Source organism: Thermothelomyces thermophilus, chromosome 1 (assembly GCF_000226095.1).
Source record: "Thermothelomyces thermophilus ATCC 42464 chromosome 1, complete sequence".
Taxonomy (NCBI): Eukaryota; Fungi; Ascomycota; class Sordariomycetes; order Sordariales; family Chaetomiaceae; genus Thermothelomyces; species Thermothelomyces thermophilus.
The window spans coordinates 5,652,399-5,669,823 of record NC_016472.1 but is presented as its reverse complement, the minus strand read 5'-3'; the positions used below and the strand labels follow the sequence as shown (position 1 = coordinate 5,669,823).

The 17,425-nt window shown below is 57.4% G+C and overlaps 5 protein-coding genes across 5 annotated transcripts; 3 read left to right on the top strand and 2 right to left on the bottom strand.

The window, feature by feature from the left end:
• The first annotated feature begins 1,658 nt into the window (after positions 1-1,658).
• Positions 1,659-6,142, top strand: MYCTH_2313833 (uncharacterized protein). Its single transcript, XM_003659675.1, has 7 exons — positions 1,659-1,797; positions 1,948-2,018; positions 2,232-2,463; positions 2,546-4,128; positions 4,198-5,632; positions 5,752-5,899; positions 5,978-6,142. The coding sequence occupies exons 1-5, from the start codon at positions 1,793-1,795 to the stop codon at positions 4,416-4,418; spliced, it is 2,112 nt and encodes a 703-aa protein (XP_003659723.1). The 5' UTR covers positions 1,659-1,792; the 3' UTR covers positions 4,419-5,632; positions 5,752-5,899; positions 5,978-6,142.
• Positions 6,143-6,402: 260 nt separating this feature from the next.
• MYCTH_2132225 (uncharacterized protein) lies at positions 6,403-7,844 on the top strand. The gene is made up of 3 exons (XM_003659674.1): positions 6,403-6,532; positions 6,608-6,662; positions 6,736-7,844. Exons 1-3 carry the CDS (start codon positions 6,464-6,466, stop codon positions 7,626-7,628), a joined length of 1,017 nt encoding a protein of 338 aa, XP_003659722.1. The 5' UTR covers positions 6,403-6,463; the 3' UTR covers positions 7,629-7,844.
• Positions 7,845-8,180: 336 nt separating this feature from the next.
• Positions 8,181-10,055, bottom strand: MYCTH_2297089 (uncharacterized protein). Its single transcript, XM_003659673.1, has 4 exons — positions 9,438-10,055; positions 8,933-9,360; positions 8,736-8,860; positions 8,181-8,660 (listed from the first exon to the last, which is right to left on the bottom strand). Exons 1-4 carry the CDS (start codon positions 9,584-9,586, stop codon positions 8,316-8,318), a joined length of 1,047 nt encoding a protein of 348 aa, XP_003659721.1. The 5' UTR covers positions 9,587-10,055; the 3' UTR covers positions 8,181-8,315.
• Positions 10,056-12,555: 2,500 nt separating this feature from the next.
• On the bottom strand, positions 12,556-14,887 carry MYCTH_114482 (cytochrome b5-like protein; the record flags this gene model as incomplete). Its single annotated transcript, XM_003659672.1, has 4 exons — positions 12,556-13,119; positions 13,194-13,267; positions 13,376-14,755; positions 14,872-14,887. 4 exons carry the CDS (start codon positions 14,885-14,887, stop codon positions 13,027-13,029), a joined length of 1,563 nt encoding a protein of 520 aa, XP_003659720.1. The 3' UTR covers positions 12,556-13,026.
• A 1,114-nt stretch (positions 14,888-16,001) lies between these two features.
• On the top strand, positions 16,002-17,424 carry MYCTH_2297087 (uncharacterized protein). Its single transcript, XM_003659671.1, has 4 exons — positions 16,002-16,429; positions 16,524-16,605; positions 16,696-16,893; positions 16,979-17,424. Exons 1-4 carry the CDS (start codon positions 16,219-16,221, stop codon positions 17,271-17,273), a joined length of 786 nt encoding a protein of 261 aa, XP_003659719.1. The 5' UTR covers positions 16,002-16,218; the 3' UTR covers positions 17,274-17,424.
• The last annotated feature ends 1 nt before the right edge of the window (position 17,425 follows it).

The following is a 17,425-nucleotide window of genomic DNA, read 5'->3' as shown; positions in this document are numbered from 1 at the left end:
CAAGGAGGGCCGAGAAAGACCCTTTTTGAGACTCGAGTCGTTATCGCGTCGGGTACGGAGTACTCTGTACTTACTAGTAACTACCACGCTGTTCCTGGTAATCCGTACGCGCTTACGAATGCTCCGTATCCCAAGATCCGGACAACACGCACACATCCATGCTGAAAGTCTGCACTGCACGTGCACCTATCTCCTCCACTTATTAAGGGTAGCAAAGATTCATCGAATTGGAGGGTCAGACATTGTGTAGACTTGAGTATGGCAAGGTTTGCTGAAGACCATGGGTGAATTGATGTTAGAGGAGCATAGAGGTGAGAATCGCTGGTAAACAAAAACAATGATGTGGTGTAACAACAGGGCAATGTACATACGAAATATTGAGTGCAACTGCGGTACTCAAAAGGGGGCTGCGTCGATCCAGCAAAATACGAAACTCTCATTGTCCGGCCGTTACCGAGAGAGGCTTTGGACCCGCCTACTGCCGAGACTTAGTCCGGTGGATTGTGGGAGCCATCGTCCGGATCCATCAGCTAGATTCAAGTTCAACATCGCTCATCAGAAAAACAGGCGAGATGGCGGGGTGGCGGTGAGCCTTCCCGAGATGCACGACAGGCTCTCGGCGTGCACAGGACAGGCGGCAGAGGGTCAGGGGGGCGGATTCTAGACGCCGTGATCGCCATGCCTCCTCCGCGATGCGTTTTCGCTGGGGAAAGCCCCCGAAGCGCCGCGCTGCTGGCTGCTGCCAAGGGAATCGTCGATTTTGAGGATGAAGCATAACAGACCCCAAAGGCGGAGATCCCCGGATATGGTTAACGGGAGAGCAAAAGTGCGGATTAATACATACATGCATCCATTAAGGTACGCGAACTGCATCCTCCTAGCGGCGCCATGCGTTGACGAGGCAGAATGCTGGGCATCAAGGCTGAGCTTATGTACGGAGTAGTGTAGTGCAATCCGTACATACACTACACTACACTACGCATGCTCCCCACCTCGCCCTCCGGTTTAGTGCCAGGTAATCCAGGTGTTGCGCAAAGTAACAAGATGGGCATGTGACGCTGCTCTCATCTTCATCTTCCCTATTCATGGAGAACTATACAGCGTACGTGAATAAATCGTCATGAGTCTTGCTGCTCGTGCGCATTCCTAGCCACTTGATATCCATCACCAAAAGACGGCCAAAGCAGTCCGATAGATTAAGCGAGGGTTTTCGAACACCTGGTAGGCACTTCTCGTCTACCGAACCACGCCATTGCGTACGTCTCCCCCGTAGTACTCCACTTTATGATCTCAAACCGGTGGGAAGAAAGCAAGAAGGGAAAGTAGCTTGTGCATATGCAGCATTCGTAGATTAATACAAAGCCCGGGAGGGAAGAAGCAATCAAGTTGCTCGCAGGTATTGAACACCATTTCACTGTCTCCTTCGAACAAGAAGGTGCTCTTCGCTCTTTGGGAGGCCCCTGTCGGGCAATGACGACTTGTCATGTCCCCTGCCCGGGCCTGGACAAACCCCTGCCTCGTCTGGCCGCCAACAGGCTCCACACTGCCTGCGGTCTGCAGCATTCCTCCCCGCCAGATCGCCCATAAAGTCAAGCTCCCCGGTGACCATAGCAACTGTTTCCTGTCCATCCCATCCTGCTCTTCCCCAACCACATCCCCATAAAACTGCGTTCTCTTCCTGGCACTTGGGGCCTTGCTACACCAGTTTTCGCGAATACCCCGGCATCTTGCGCCCGCGTTCCCAATTCCTTTCCGTTTCTTCGCGCCACTTGCTGCAAGTTGGTCCGTCAAGATGTGGTACGAGCGACCCCAAACCCGACCCCGCCTCCGCTCTCTACCCGCTTATGTGCTTGTGTTTTCTATGGCGGCTGTCCTCCGAGCGGGGTGTCGAGGCCAGAGGAAAACAAAAATCAGCACAGTTGACTGACCAGATGGTTACGCGCGTAGTGGCATTTTTGGCTACGTCAACTACCTGGTGGAAAAGGACCGCAAGTTCATCATTGACACACTCATCAATGGTATGTTGGACGCTGCGCCCTTGCTGCTGCGACAACCAACCGCTGCCCCGCCTTACCCAACCCCTCCCCTTCCCCCCCCCCCCCCTCTTTTTTTTTTTTTTTTTTTTTTTTTTTTTTTTTTTTTTTTTTTTTTTTTTCCCACCTGCGCGGAACAGACAACATGGGCAGGATTGCGAGACCGGAGTACTGACGTACGCCTCTGCGGTTAATTAGGCCTCTCCCGTCTCGAATACCGCGGCTACGACTCCGCCGGCTTTGCCATCGATGGCGATAAGAAGAAGGAGGTGTTTGCCTTCAAAGAGGTGGGCAAGGTCGCGAAGCTGAAGTCCCTCGTGGATGAGGCCCAGCTCGATCTCACCAAGGTCTTCGATTCACACTGCGGCATTGCCCACACGCGGTGGGCTACCCACGGCCCCCCGTCGCGCATCAACTGCCACCCTCACAGGTACGAAGGCTGACGCGGGGCAAATTGGATTGGTCCCCTGTAACCCCGTGCCGCGCTGCTAATGCGGCCGCCTCTGAAACAGGTCAGACCCCAACTGGGAGTTCTCCATCGTCCACAATGGCATCATCACCAATTACAAGGAGCTGAAGACGCTGCTCGAGAGCAAGGGCTTCCGGTTCGAGACCGAGACCGATACCGAGTGCATTGCCAAGCTCGCCAAGTACATCCACGATCAACACCCCAACGTGGGCTTCACCGACCTCGCCAAGGCTGTTATTAGCGAGCTTGAGGGCGCATACGGTCTGCTGATCAAGAGCGTGCACTACCCTCACGAGGTGATTGCTGCTCGCAAGGGTTCCCCGCTGGTCATTGGTGTCAAGACGCAGAAGCGCATGAAGGTCGACTTTGTCGATGTCGAGTATGCCGACGAGAGCAACCCGCTGCCCGCCGAGACGGCCGCGCAGAATGTGGCGCTGAAGAAGTCGGCCGGTGACGGCAACTTCCTGTCCCCCAATGGCCTGCTGGGCGCCGCCGACAAGTCGCTCCTCCACCGCTCGCAGTCGCGCGCCTTCATGACGGATGATGGACTGCCGATGCCCACCGAGTTCTTCCTCTCGTCGGATCCCTCCGCCATTGTTGAGCACACCAAGAAGGTCATGTACCTCGAAGACGACGATATCGCCCACATCCACGAGGGTTCGCTCAACATTCACCGCCTCAAGAAGGCCGACGGAAGCAGCAACGTGCGGACGATTCAGACGCTCGAGCTCGAGCTGCAGGAGATCATGAAGGGCAAGTTCGACCACTTCATGCAGAAGGAGATTTTCGAGCAGCCCGAGTCCGTCATCAACACGATGCGTGGCCGTCTCGACATCGCCAACAAGACGGTGACGTTGGGCGGCCTCCGCAACTACATCAGCACTATCCGCCGATGCCGTCGCATCATCTTCATCGCGTGCGGCACTTCGTATCACAGCTGCATGGCTGTCCGTGGTGTCTTCGAGGAGCTCGCCGAGATTCCCATCGCCGTGGAGCTCGCGTCCGATTTCCTCGACCGCCAGGCCCCGGTCTTCCGAGACGACACGTGCGTCTTTGTGTCTCAGTCTGGCGAGACGGCCGACTCGCTGATGGCCCTGAGGTACTGCCTTGAGCGCGGTGCCCTGACCGTGGGCATAGTGAACGTGGTCGGTTCGAGCATCTCCCTCCTCACCCACTGCGGTGTGCACGTCAACGCCGGTCCCGAGATTGGTGTTGCCTCGACCAAGGCCTACACCTCGCAGTTCATCGCCCTCGTCATGTTTGCCCTGTCGCTCAGCGAGGACCGGGCGTCGAAGCAGAAGCGACGTGAGGAGATCATGGAGGGTCTGAGCAAGATCAGCGACCAGATCAAGTCCGTCCTGCAGCAGGACCAGAAGATCAAGGAGCTCTGCGCCAAGACGTTTAAGAACCAGAAGAGTCTGCTCCTCCTCGGTCGTGGCAGCCAGTTCAGCACAGCGCTGGAGGGCGCCCTCAAGATTAAGGAGATCAGCTACCTGCACTGCGAGGCCGTCATGAGCGGTGAGCTCAAGCACGGCGTCCTCGCCCTGGTGGACGAGAATCTGCCCATCATCATGATCCTGACTCGTGACGAGATCTTCAAGAAGAGCCTCAACGCCTACCAGCAAGGTACGTCTCCCCGAGGCTTCCCCGCCCATGATATATATTTGTGTCAACTGACTAACATTTCGTATCCAGTCGTCGCTCGTGGTGGAAAGCCTATTGTGATTTGCAACCCGGATGACGAGGAGTTCAAGGCTAGCCAGGCCGAGAAGATCGAGATCCCCAAGACGGTCGATGTCCTGCAGGGCATTCTGAACGTCATTCCTCTGCAGCTGATTGCTTACTGGCTCGCAGTCATGGAGGGTCTCAACGTCGACTTCCCTCGTAACCTGGCCAAGTCGGTGACAGTGGAGTGAGGTGGGTTGTTGGTTTGTCGGATGAGCACGGAGCAATTTTTTTTTTTTTTTTAAAAAAAAAAAAAAAGGTTGGGCGCTCTGCCGGCCGTCCACGATGGACGTTAAGCCCAGAGCTTCTGTAGTAGTAATATCTGGCTCTGTTGCAGTCACATCCGAATGGTCAGGACCCTTCCGGGAAGGAGAAACTGCCGACGGCGCCGCGACGAATGAGGTCCGAGCATCATAGCCTCCTTCGTCTTTGTCTGGGTTGGAGAGGGGCACAAGAGGGATCGCAAAGGGAGATTATTATGGCCGGAGGAGCCACCATTTTTTTCTATGAAGCAAAGCATCACTTGTTATGAGGACAACCATACACAGTTCCGGCTTCACAAAGTAGTGGCTCAGCTCTGGTGCACTCATTGATGCATGTCATGCCTGCACTGTTTATGCGCTTGAACAACCCAAAAAAAATAAGAACAAGGAGATGGCATGCCGCTGGATGGTCGGAGCAAAATCTACAGGGGATCATGATTCATGCCTATACCCATCTAACCCATCCGAGTCCTCCTAGACAGTCTGGGTGCCATAGCCGCGGATCCGTTCGGCAAACGCCCAGCTCTGCTTCTCCAGCTGCTCGTTCTCGCTCAGCTCGACGCCGTCCTTGGTGACGATGGCGATGCTGTACCGGTCCAGCGAGCGCGCGTCGCGGTAAAAGAGCACCTTCATGCACTCCTTGACCACGTTGACGGCCTCGTCGCGCGTCAGCCGCGCGGCGTCCTCCTCGGTCGCGGCGAAGCGGCGCATGATGGGCTGGGCCAGCATGGCGCCGTAGCCCGTCGCCAGCGAGGGGGACGTGAAGGTGGTCCCGCGCAGGTCGACCGAGGCGAGGAAGGGCTTGGCCTGTCCGTCGAAGCCGGCCACGAGGATCTGGTTCCACAGCGGGTCGAAGTCGTTGCGGCGCCGGTACATGAGCTTGGAGAGGTACTTGTGCAGGTTGGCCGCGTTGAGCTGGCCGCCCCGCCCGCGGGACGAGGAGCCGTCGTCTGTCGCCGCCGCCGCCGCCGCCGCCGCCGCCGCCGCCTCTTGCTCGTACGACTCGTCGATGGCCAGCTCGTTCAGGTGGCGGTCGAGGAACTGCATGTCGGAGACGTCGCCGCCGAAGCCGACGACTGAGGTCGAGAGGAACGGGCGCAGCCTCTTCACGTCGGTGAATCGTGCTAGGGAGCCGTAGGAAGCTGGGGAGAGGAGGGGGAAAAAAAGAAAAGAAAAGAGGCGGTTAGTTGGAGCGGTAAAGAAAAAAAAAAGGGGGAAGGCGTAGAAGAGGGGAAGGAGAGTGGGAGGGACAGGGGCGTACCCAGGTTGTCGGCAGCCATGACGACGCCGTCCTTGAACTTGATGGCAATGACCGACGTGCCCGTCACGACGGGGGATTGTGTTGCCGTCTTGGGCCCGCTGGTCCGGAGGTAAGAGGCATCATAGGCGCCGTAGACGTCGTCTCTCGGCTGCGGGGAGTCAGCGGACGGAACTGCGACGGTTGCGGGCGAGCAGGCCGAGAAACACTACGAGACTGGGGAACATACTCGACCCCAGGCTTGCGGGCGGTGATCCATGACTGCGGGGTATGGGTATGGCTGATTGAATCAAGTCGGGGGGAAATCTTGACAATGTCGGCGAAAGTTATCTCGCGTTGAGTTTGTTTTCTTTTTAAAGGTTCGTGGGTGGAGATTTGTCGGCGGAAGGGTGGTGGTGGTTGTTGATGGTTTCGTCGTCGAGGATGTTGGCTTGCTCGCCAGTTGGGAAGTCGCCAAGACTGGAGCTCCCGCAGCTTGCTTCGCGTCCCAGTGCTGCCTTCTGCAGTGGCTGACAAGCCGAGTGCCAAGAGCCGGCTTGCTGAACTGCCTGAGGCGCAAGGTTGGGCTGGGCTCCACTCGAGCACAGTGGATTATGGGCCTGTAAGCACGTGATACCCTTCTTGATCACCCAAACCAAAGCGATTCCATTCTTAGCTCAATTGAGCTTCACAGGCGCGCGCTTGATATCGCATTTTCACACTTATCGACCAAACAATGGGTCTCGTGCAATACGATAGCAGTGACGAGGACGAGGAGGTCCAATCCCCTCCGACCGACCCTCACGTGTGTTTTTCTTTCTCGCATCTCATTCAATTCCCCGTTAAGGAAACAGGAAGTACTAATACAAAATGCTTGCAGCCTCCGAACTCGGCAGTCAAGCCGACTTCTTCCAGCTCCCAGAAGAGCGCACCAGGTGAGTTTCGTCAACAATGCCACCATACAACCCCGCACCACCACCTCTTCTTCATTGCTGACGCCATCGGCAGACTCAGCACCTGCTCCCGGTCCCTCAGAACCAGCAGCACCGCTGGCTCAACAACAACCAGAAGCCTCATCATCATCGTCATCAGCATCAGCATCAGAAGCGCAAGCCTCATCCGCCCCGGATCCAGCCCCGGCGCTCGGTCCTGTCCTGGGCCCGGCGTTTGGTCCCTCCCGGCCGCCCCCGAAGGAGGAACGACCGCGGCTGGAAGGAGAGTTGGAGTTGGAGGAGGATGAGGAGGGGGGAAGGGAAGGGGGGTTGGGAGAGGTCGACCTGTCCTTCCTGGACGACGCGGCGGGGGCCGGCGCCGGCGGCGGTTCGCCCCCGCGGTCCCCATACACGCGGACGCGGGCGCTCCTGCGCAACCTGACGCTGCCGTCGGTGCCCAACATGGACATCCCCCCCTCGCCGCCGGGCAGCCCGCCCGCGCACCTGGACGCGCTCACGGCCAAGTTCGACTCGTTCCTGCGGCTCAAGCGCGCCCGGGGCGTGCACTTCAACGAGCGGCTCGCCGGCTCCAGCGGCATGGCCAACCCGGCCGTGGCGGACAAGCTGCTCGCCTTTGTCGGGGTCGGCACCGAGTTCCCGACGGACGGGGACGGCGGCGGTAGCGGCGGCGGCAGAGGGCTGGAGCAGTACGCGACGGTGCTGAGTCCCGAGGTCTGGGACGGCGGGGCCAGCTTCCCCGAGTGGGCGTTCAAGGGCGCGCTGAGGAAGACGCAGGAGCGGGTGAACAAGGAGAGGGAGAGGGGCCGCGGGGAGGCGGTCGAGTTCGTCTCGGCCGGCGTGTTGGTTCCGGGCGCGGCGGGGGGCGGGGAGACTGCCGGGTCCGCGGGAGGGAGCAGAGCCGGAACACCGGGAGCGGGAAGTGGAGTGGGTAAGAGGAGAGGGAGGTGAGATGTGTGATATGGGGTGTTTATTACGCCGGTGGAGTCGTTTTAACAAGGGGCTGGATAGATGAAGTGGTGTGTGGATGGTTTTGCAACGCGTGTTTGTTGCTGTATGATTGATACCCTGTGAGAGACGGATCATAGGACCACACCAGATGCAGGTCACCAGCATTATACTCAGTAGCCGATGGAGGCTGGCTCAAGCAGTTGTTGAACCCAGCATTGCGTCTTGGTCTTCTGTTGCCTCGCCGAGCCGACGGCCAGACATTGGACTTGCTTGTCATTCACCATCTAGATAGATAGATTGTATGGCATGACAAACTCCGTAGCTGCTACCACTACCCAACATGTGCACAGTGTGCTATGGGCGTGATATGGGTACACACATGCCAGCCTGGCCGCTCCTAGCAACCGAAGGGCCCCCTTTCCTCATCGACTGCCGCGGGCAGCGAGAGGGAAAACCCAATTAGCCCGCCAATATGCTTTCTGCATGCAACATCGCCTCCCAGTTCATGGTATCTCTTTGTTATCATCATAACAGAATTTAAAAAAAAAAAAAAAAAAAAAAAAAAAAAAGACAAAAAGACCACATCTCGCAGATAACAGCCCGGGTCAACGAAATGATATCTAACACGGAATGAGAGGTCCAAGGTTAATTAAGACAGGGAATGTAAAGAGCCAACAACCCGCTCTTCTAGTTGTTACCGCCGCCGAGGCCACCGCACGGGACGGTGACGCCAAGCGACGACTTCACCGCCTCCCCGATAGGGATCGAGACGGTCTGGTTGTAGGCTGCCAGGGCATCGGCAAAGTAGGGCAGCGACTGGCCGTGGTTGACAACCGTCTTGCCGCGGATCTGGAACGGAAGGACGCCATTCTGCTCGCAGTAGGGCTTCTGTCCGAGCGCATCGATAACGGCTCCGTTGTCAATGGTGGCGCGCAGCGGGTACTCGTTGGTGCCCGGGCGGAGTGTCAGATTGTCAATGAAAACTGTGCCGACCTCCCGGCCGAGGAGATAGTTGTGGAACGTGACGTTGCCCTAATCCTTGTGTCAGCAGATCATCGAGCGGGAGACGGGAGAGAGAGTACGGGGGCTAGGAGCATCTCTTCTTACCAGCTCGAAGCTGACAGGGGAGCGGTTAGGAATGACGGTGGTAGCCCTGAAGTTGTTGCCCTTCTCGTCGGGCTTGAGGCTGACCCAGGTCGGCTTGACGACGGTGCCGTTGAGTCCGCGAAGACCTTGTCTCGATGTCAGTGAACAATTCTACCGCGACGAGGAATGTGGGCTTGGGGGGGAAGGGCGCTGCTCACCGGGAATGGTGATGGTCTTCTTGAAGGTGACCGCATACGATCGCGAGATGCCCCTCACGTGGACGTGGGTGTCGCCCTCAACGGTTACGCGCAGGGAGTCATTGACGAGCAGCCACGTGTTGAACCTGGTCAAGGCCTCGAGATTCTCAATGGGCACGAACTGCGTCACGTTGACCGTCTGGAGGGCGTCGGAAGTGGTCTCGGGGAAGTCGATCTTGGCGAAAGGAGTGTGAGGCTCATGGTCCTCGAGGTACATGACGCCCTGGAAGCCGTCGATCTTGGCGTGGACAGAGCCGTCGGACTTGATTGTGCTGTTGATGGACATGGAGAAGTTCTGGCCCTGCGTGTTGGTGACAACGATGCCATCGAGGATGAGCTCGGCGTCATCGAGCTTATTCTGGGCGATCTTGGGGACGCCGACCAAGAGGCTGAGAAGGGCGGTGGTTAGCATATGGCGCCCGCGATTTTGCCCATGAACGACCCCCCGAGAGAACTGCCCACTTACACCACTGGCACGACAATGACAACAATGACGACGAGCACGATCAGATACGCCCACCAGAACCTGGCCAGGTGGCCGAGGCAGCCGCGCTTCCTGGGCTTGTCCGAGACATTTTCCGCCTGAGCAACGGCGGCCTTATCGACGTCACCCATGGTTGGCGATAATCGCTAACGGGGCTTTTGATGTATCGGTGGGTGAAAGAAGGGCTTGTGCTGTGATACCGGTTCTATCCTCACTCGAGCGAGGGTCGAACAAGACCAGTGTCGACAGCGGGGCAGGCGAGAGAATGAATCGGCATAGGACCAGAACAGGTAGATAGGTTCGGGCAAGGCGAGAAAAAGAACGGGGTCGGGCACTTATACCTCCAGCTGAAAATTCCAGGGGACGAGCATGCGGTAGGGAATGTTGGGAGGGCGAATGGGGTCTCATTGGATCCAGATTGGCAAGGCCGAGCAAGGTTCGAGCAAGGAGATGGTTGCATGCGTTTCCCTCCCACCTACTATGTACGGAGTACCAGTAGCCGGATGCGAGGCCGGCAAGGGGTCGGCTCGATCATCGTTCCGCGTGTGGAAGAGGGAGGGAACGTACAGTACTATGTATGGGACGCAGCAAATCCATGCCCTTGCCACCAACCGATATCGAGTTTGAGCAAAACAAGTTAGTGATGCACGAGCCCAGAAACCCACCACGGTACGAGTAACAGCTTCCCCAGCTCTTGGGAGGCCCACTTCGGCCGCCCCTCGGAGGCAGCTAAGTCCCGTTTAAGAAGGTCGCCCGAACCGCATCTCAGAGCTCCAGAAGCGCGCAGGCCCCAGAGAAAGAAGACTGAGACCTTTGCACCCTACTCCGTACTTCGTACTGCATACTTGGATAATTTGTGCTTGCTTGTATGTACTTTGTATACTCAATCAAGTACGGACGTACACCACTTGCAAGCATCTGGCCGGAAATTGGCGCTCCCGAGAATAAGCTTGCATTCAGACCCTGCGCGACGTTGCATCCTGCGACCTGTTGTCTCTTCTCGTCTGCCCTGCACCGTCAGGGAGTGATCGAGTGATCAGGCGATCAGGCGATCACAAGCGATCTGTCGACAGCACCGCCATGTTGTCGCCTCGGGAGGGTTCTCTTGGCCTCCAGGCGGCGGCGGCCTTGGCCCGAGCGAGACTGCGGGGAATTGCGGAGGGACAAGGTTTGACATTCCCCAGACGCCGAGACATCGCAGGTCACGTTCTTGCCTTTTGACTTGCTGATGTGAAGAAATAACTAATTGGTAGGGATGTGGTTCGTCGCATTGTCGGAGAGACTCGAGCACATGCTGACCAGCATGCCCAAATGCCGGATGTGGATTAGTTGCAGCCCACTCTTTGGCCTGAACTATGTAATCCGTACTGCTTGTAGCGGCCCAGCTTCAGACCCCTGTCGACCTGGCCCACCCTCCTCGGCATCTTGGAGGGTCACCATGGAGCACATGGAGAAAAAAAAACACACTCGGGAATCCAGAAGGGATCCATCGACAGAAGCAAACTTGACTCTCCCAATCTCAGACGTCAGAGATGGACACTATTGGGAGCTCGCGGCATACCGCCGGGGAGGCAAGAGAAACGCCCATGCAGTTACCAACACCGAGAGGGTAATAGTTACGAGCAAAGAAGTGGACTCGGTTCGCGTTTTGGCATGTGGAAGCCAAGAAACAACAATCCCCCGTACCGGACTACTAGTGTGTGGTGTACGGGTTATTTTGTAGAGGGACGTCGAGGTTTGAGGGCAACTCGATACGATCACGAACTTTTTGACCCCCCCGGTGGCAGTGGCGGAAATGACCCGCCATTTAAGAAAATCATCGCCCGCTCTTTCTCGCATCGTTCCATCGAACAGATTTAAAGGCTTCACTTCTCCACACAAGGTGCGACAGCAAAGGAAATGACGAGCATGATTCGACGCGGGCGGTGTTCGATGCGGATCAGACTGGGCCCTTTCGGAGATTTGAGCCGGGCCTTGGTTACAGTATCAAGCTAGCTATGGATCATGGGTTCTTTCATGGCCTCCAGCGTCAGGACCTGCAGCTCAGCCCAGCAACTGGCACAGCGCATTCTCACTTGCAAAGATGCACAGCTCGTTGCAAATCGAAATATTTCCAAAATGGGGACGGCTGGCCGACACCGAAGGGGGCAGGAGAGTCACAGAGCCACAGAGCCACAGAGCCACAAATGCAGGGCAGGTAGGTCATGGGCCGATTTCACTGCGAAATAAAATAAATCAGCTCCAAAACCGCCAACACGATGCGGCGATCCACTCGGAAGGCAACTCTGACTGGCCATAGCCTGCATGAGCCATCCGTAACGGCCTTCTTAAACCAGCCCAAACGAACTAATTGGCGCTCAGGGAAAGGGGGCTTGGTTACGCAACGCAGTAATACTGTGTAGTAGTGTCATAGGTCGGCCTGCCGCGAAGCGAGGCGACTCCGGCCAGAAGCGTCTCGAAAATGAAAAGGGGCAACGGAGCAAGGGAACAAACATTGTGAGAAACGGCAGCGGTTCGAAGCTCGTCTCCTCGACTCAACGGGTGAGTGGCCGGGACCAGCAGGGTATATATACTGTATGTACGGAGTACTCTTGCACAAGTATGTATGTACTATACAACGGTGCAACTGCAACCGTTGTACTAAGGGCATGATGAAACTACTGTACGACAGATAGTAGGCGTTCCATCAAGTACGGAGTAGTCCGTGTCATCTACGAGTGCGGAATATCGTCCGATGTTAACCAGCCTGGTTCCGCCCGATATTGCGCCAGGCCAAACCAAGCAAGGCACCACCTAGTCCCAGTCTGTAGGCAAGAAAGCACCAAAAAAAAAAAAAAAAAAAAAAAAAAAAAAAAGATAGAGAGAAAGAAACACAAAAAGGAAGTAGGAATTGCCTCGCCGCTGCTTGCAGTTCCGGGGAATGGTCATCTGTGTCCACGACTTCACTTCTGCGAGATAGACGACTTGCATTCGTACTGCGTAACATCGTCGGCATGGCTTGTAGCGACCATTAGGATCCAGCTGTATGGACATACTATGTACGCAGTATTGCGGGATGGGAAACACACTAATAGCAAACCGAACTTCGTCCGTGTTCTTTGTGCGGCTTCCGAAGGCTTTTCGTCAGGGGTCACTCTTAGCTAATCGCCGACCAACTGCCGTATCCGTATCGCGGAGGGGGGTGAAGATGATCATAACGCTGGTGCACCTCCATAATTTACATGCAACTGTATCTACCCCAGCATACAGAACGCTACCCGAATAACCCTCCACGGCCCCGCTGTTTACTAGTAGTATAGGGCGAACTGAACGGTCTTTGAATCGGACAATCTGAAACCAAAGCTCGACGACCCCAGAGAAAAAAAGAGGTCTGGGGTAAGAAGGTCATTGGGTTCCGCCAGCGCACCACTGTGCGCCCCATTCCCACCCTTGGCATTGGCCGCTCCACCTTTTTTCCCACATGTCAAAGAAGCAAGCCGCCGAGGTTCGTGCTCGTAGTGTAGGGATCTGACATGAAGACAAAAGAGGTCGTCGCTCCCCGCATGCTTGGCAGCCACAGCTTGGATTGGGCTCAAAGCTTGGCGCGGGAAGGTGTCCACAATCCTGACCGGTCCAGGCCAGCATCGCCGTCGAAAATATCCCGCTCCACCATGCGGGTGTTGATCTGGGGGAAGGAAAAGGGGGAGGGGACATGGTCAGCGTTTCGGCTCGCTTTCGGGAGCAATGGTTGCCACTTACGAAGCGCGGGCCCAGTTCCGACAGGTTCCTGGCACCCATCATCTTCATACACGTCACGATCTCTCCTTGCAGGACTAGGGCATGGTCAGCAACCGCAAACAAATGCCGAAGGGGGGATAGTTGAAGCGACAACGAAAAAAAAAATGGCAAGAATAAAAAAAAGAAAAAAAAAGAAAACTTACTCTCAAACGTCCGCTCAACACCCTTCCACCCGCCGGCGCCCAGCCCCCAGAGCGCGGCTCTCCCGACTCCCACCGCCTTGGCACCCAGGCAGAGCGCCTTGACCACGTCGGTGCCGCGCCGGACGCCGCCGTCGACCCAGACCTCGATCGTGTCGAAGACCTCGGGGCAGTACTTCCTGATCTCGAGCAGGGTGTGCACCGCCGGCGGCGCGGTGTCGAGCGACCGGCCGCCGTGGTTGGACAGGATGATGGCCCGGACGGTGCCCGGGTGCTCGCGCGCGTACCGCGCCGCCAGGTAGGCGTCCTCGTGCGTCTGGATGCCCTTGAGCACGATGGGCAGGCTCGTGTGCTTGGCCAGCCACGGCAGCGTCGTCTCCCACGTCAGGTCGGCCGCCGTGCCGAAGAACAGCTGCTGGCCTACCCCGCTGTTGCTATCCGGCTTCTTGTTGTTGTCCTTGTTCGTCTTGTCCGCGCCGCCACCGCTGCTGCTACCGCCCGCCCCCGCCGACGACGACGACGGCTCGGGCGGCTTGGACGACTCGAGGAGCAGACGGGCCTCGATCCCCGCGCGCTCGTCGTGCTCGCGCTTGCTCGGTACGGGGGCATCGAGCGTCAGCACGATGCACTTGTAGTGCTCGGGCATCTTGGCGATGCGCGCCAGCATGGCCTCGCTCTTGGCCCGGTTGGTCTGGACGTACAGCTGCCAGCCAAAGATCTGGCCCGGCGCGGCGTTGGCGACGATCTGCTCGGGCGTCATGGACGCGTTGTGCGAGACGAGCTGCATGGCGCCGAAGCGCGAGATGCCCCGGGCGATGCCGGCCTCGCCGTCCGGGTGGGCCAGGCGAGCCATGGCGGCGGGTGAGACGTAGAGCGGTGTGGAGACGCGGTGGCCCAGCAGGGTGGTGCTCGTGTCGGCGCTCGTGACGTCGACGAAGACGCGCGGGCGCAGGAGGATGTTGCGATAGGCGAGGTTGTTGAGCGTCTTGGAGTACAGGTCATCGGCGGCGGAGAAGTAGTAGGCCCAGCACTTCTTGGACACCTGCTTCGTCGCGGCCGCTTCGATCTCGTCCAGGTTGAGGAGCGTGTCGAGGGGCGGTGGAGCGGCTTTCTGCTCGTCCTCTTGCGGCTTGCCCTGGGCGGCCTGCCGCTGGAGCTTCTTTAGGCTCTCTGGGTCCACCACCCCCAACTTGGCCTCCGGCTTGAGGTTCTCTTCCAGCGTCCCTGGCGGATGGATCGGGTCGTACTCGGCGGTGGCATCGCGCCCGGCGAGCTGGAGAATGATTCGCGACCCACCGGGGTGCTCCCGTAGGAAGTCGGTCACGTCGTAGACATTGCCGTGAAGGACGACCCAGCAGCTGTCTGGAGTGGTGTGTTTGGCGACTGGACAGACGGGAAAAAGCCGTGTTAGCAAGACATGTCCGCCGAGTTGTCGGCAGTTCTGGGCAGTCCTGCAGTTGTGCAGTTCGGCGGTAACGGAAACTTGCCTTCCTCCGCACTGAACACTTTCACCATTTTCACGAACAAAAAAAAATTCGGCAACCTTCCTGATTTCTCTCCAGAGACAAAACAATATATGGAAAAGAAAAAAAGACACAAGGGACCAGCGCAGCTCAAAAGGCGGGAATGCGCGATGTCTGGACCATTTTATAGCTCCCGAACCGAACGACTTGCGGAGTCGGAGCCGGCGTCGTCAATTGCCTGCTGTCGATTGGCTGGCTGACACCGGTTGATTGGGTGTTGATTTCCTTGGGCCTCTTGTTCCCCGGCCTGGTCCCCTCGCTGTGGAGCACCGACGCCCGCCGGTTCCAGGGGTGCAGTGGCCGTTTCGCATGGAGGATTGGAGGATAAATCGGCATCCGGGGGCGGCGGTTCGCTAGCTGTTGATCCGAGTCTTGGCGCTGACCGGGACAGACATTCCTTAAGCTGTCTCACCTGGGAAATTGTGCCCGTCGCCTCGAACTTGCCATCGCGTGCGGCTCAACACCCAACCGGCGTTCCCTCTCATCAAAAAGCAGATTGTCGTCAGTGAGACAGTTGCAAGGAATTGTGCTGTGCCCCTGGTGGGCTTGGATGACTGGCGCGTCAGGGCGGCGCAGTGACGGTAGCATCTTCCATCCTGTCACCGCATCAATCCGGCGGGTGTTCCCGTTTGGTGATTCTTGGCTCGATAGATATTCGCTTTTTGCGACGCCATGGTAGGCGCACCCTTGCAATAACGTCATAGCTGATGATGATGAACCGGGTGCTTTTGCGCCCTGACTTGCTCAAGGTTGCTTCTCCAACAGTCGAGAATCGGATCTGAGCATCAAAGCACAGGGCTTGGGCGATGTCCCGCATTAAATTCTGGCAGGATGGCAGATTGTCGTCCCCCACGACGAATTGAATAGATACCGAATATATGCACATACATGCCTATATACATACCTAGGTACGTACTACGTACAGACGTAACCTCCATTCGTACTTATACTGATAACTGATACTGTACTCCGTATGTGCATACTCACAGTATCTAACCTAAGAAGGCATGCGTAGTGCAGCGGTGAGAGTGGGGCACCCTAGCTTCTAGGCTGCTGTCCCGCCCCCGCCATGCGGGAGCTTCTGGCTCAGCTGCCTTATTAGCCCCGTGGACTTCACTCGGGGACAGCTCCAACTGCAACCCGTGCAAGCCAGCCTTACCCTCGACCTCCGTCTGTCTCACACCGGTACCGCGCACCGCCGACTCGTCTTTGTTTCGTTCCTTCTCCCCAGTCTTGTCTCGACTTGAACCCGGCAACCGTTTCGATTTCCGGTTACGCTGCCAAGTGGTACACCCTCCGCCCCGACGCGTGAGCGCCGTCATCATGACAGCGCGCCCCGATCTGCGCGTCCTCTGCTTCGGCGACTCGCTCACGGCCGGCTACTCCTACTGGGGGAGCGTCCATCACCCGTACAACGAGATGCTGGAGAACATGCTGTCCATGGCATACCCGGACCTGAAGATCGTCACGGTCGAAGATGGGCTTTCCGGGTCGACCGTCAAGCACGAGTTTCTGAGCCGGATGAACACGCAGTGTGGGTGCTGCTAACCCCTTGGGTCAACAACTCTTCCAAGCCGTATATTCGATGTGTGTGGGGGCCGGACTAACACCGTGACCGGACGCCGCAGTCGCCGCGCCCAAGAAGAAGAAGCAGGATGAGGGCCCTGATGGGAAACGGTACGACTGGGCCATCGTGCTTGGAGGGACAAAGTAGGCGCTCCCGACCGATACCTCGCAAACACAGATTCCCCCCTCCCCCAACCCCCCCTCCCCAGCTCTTCCCTAACATAACCGCAACAGTGATCTCGCCATGGGCTTCCCCCCGGAGGATATCTTCGAGACTCTCAAAGAAGTCTGGGACGTGCCGCTCTCGCACCAGTGCAAGGTCCTCGCCCTCACAGTACCGGAGGCGGGCGTGACAGGGGAGTCCAGGGAGCGGCTTGACGCCCGGCGAGACAAGCTCAATAATCTCATCAAGGGTTACAAGCGGGACAATTTGTGAGTGCGGAGCCCGGCCAACCCCTCTCAGAGGCTCCGCCGAAAGATCTCGGCGCCATGTTGCTAATTTCTCGCCGCCCCAAAGCCACGTCTTCGACTTGCACAAGGCTGTCCCCTACTGGGGTATGTCCGAGTCAGACCGCAGGAGATACTGGGACGACCACATCCATTTCACACCCGCCGGCTACGACTTGATCGGCAACAAGGTCGGCATTTCACTGGTCAGCCTCCTCGCGATGGAAAAGGCCAACTCCCCGCAGCGGCCGCAAAAGCGCAGGCGCATGTTCAAGGACGACGATAAGGAGTTTGAAGAAGAAGGCGGAGACCCTTCAGCCATCAATCAGGGTTACGTGGTGGTACGGAGGGCGGATTTGGACTAGATGGTACTCCTCCTTTGAGTGACGAGTCATTATTGATCGGGATGCACAGATTAGGATCGGGTTAAACTGGCGTTTTGGCGTACGGAACTAACGGCAAGAAGAGGCAGGACTCTTGTCCGGGGATAAGATAACACCAGGGATGGATTTCTGAT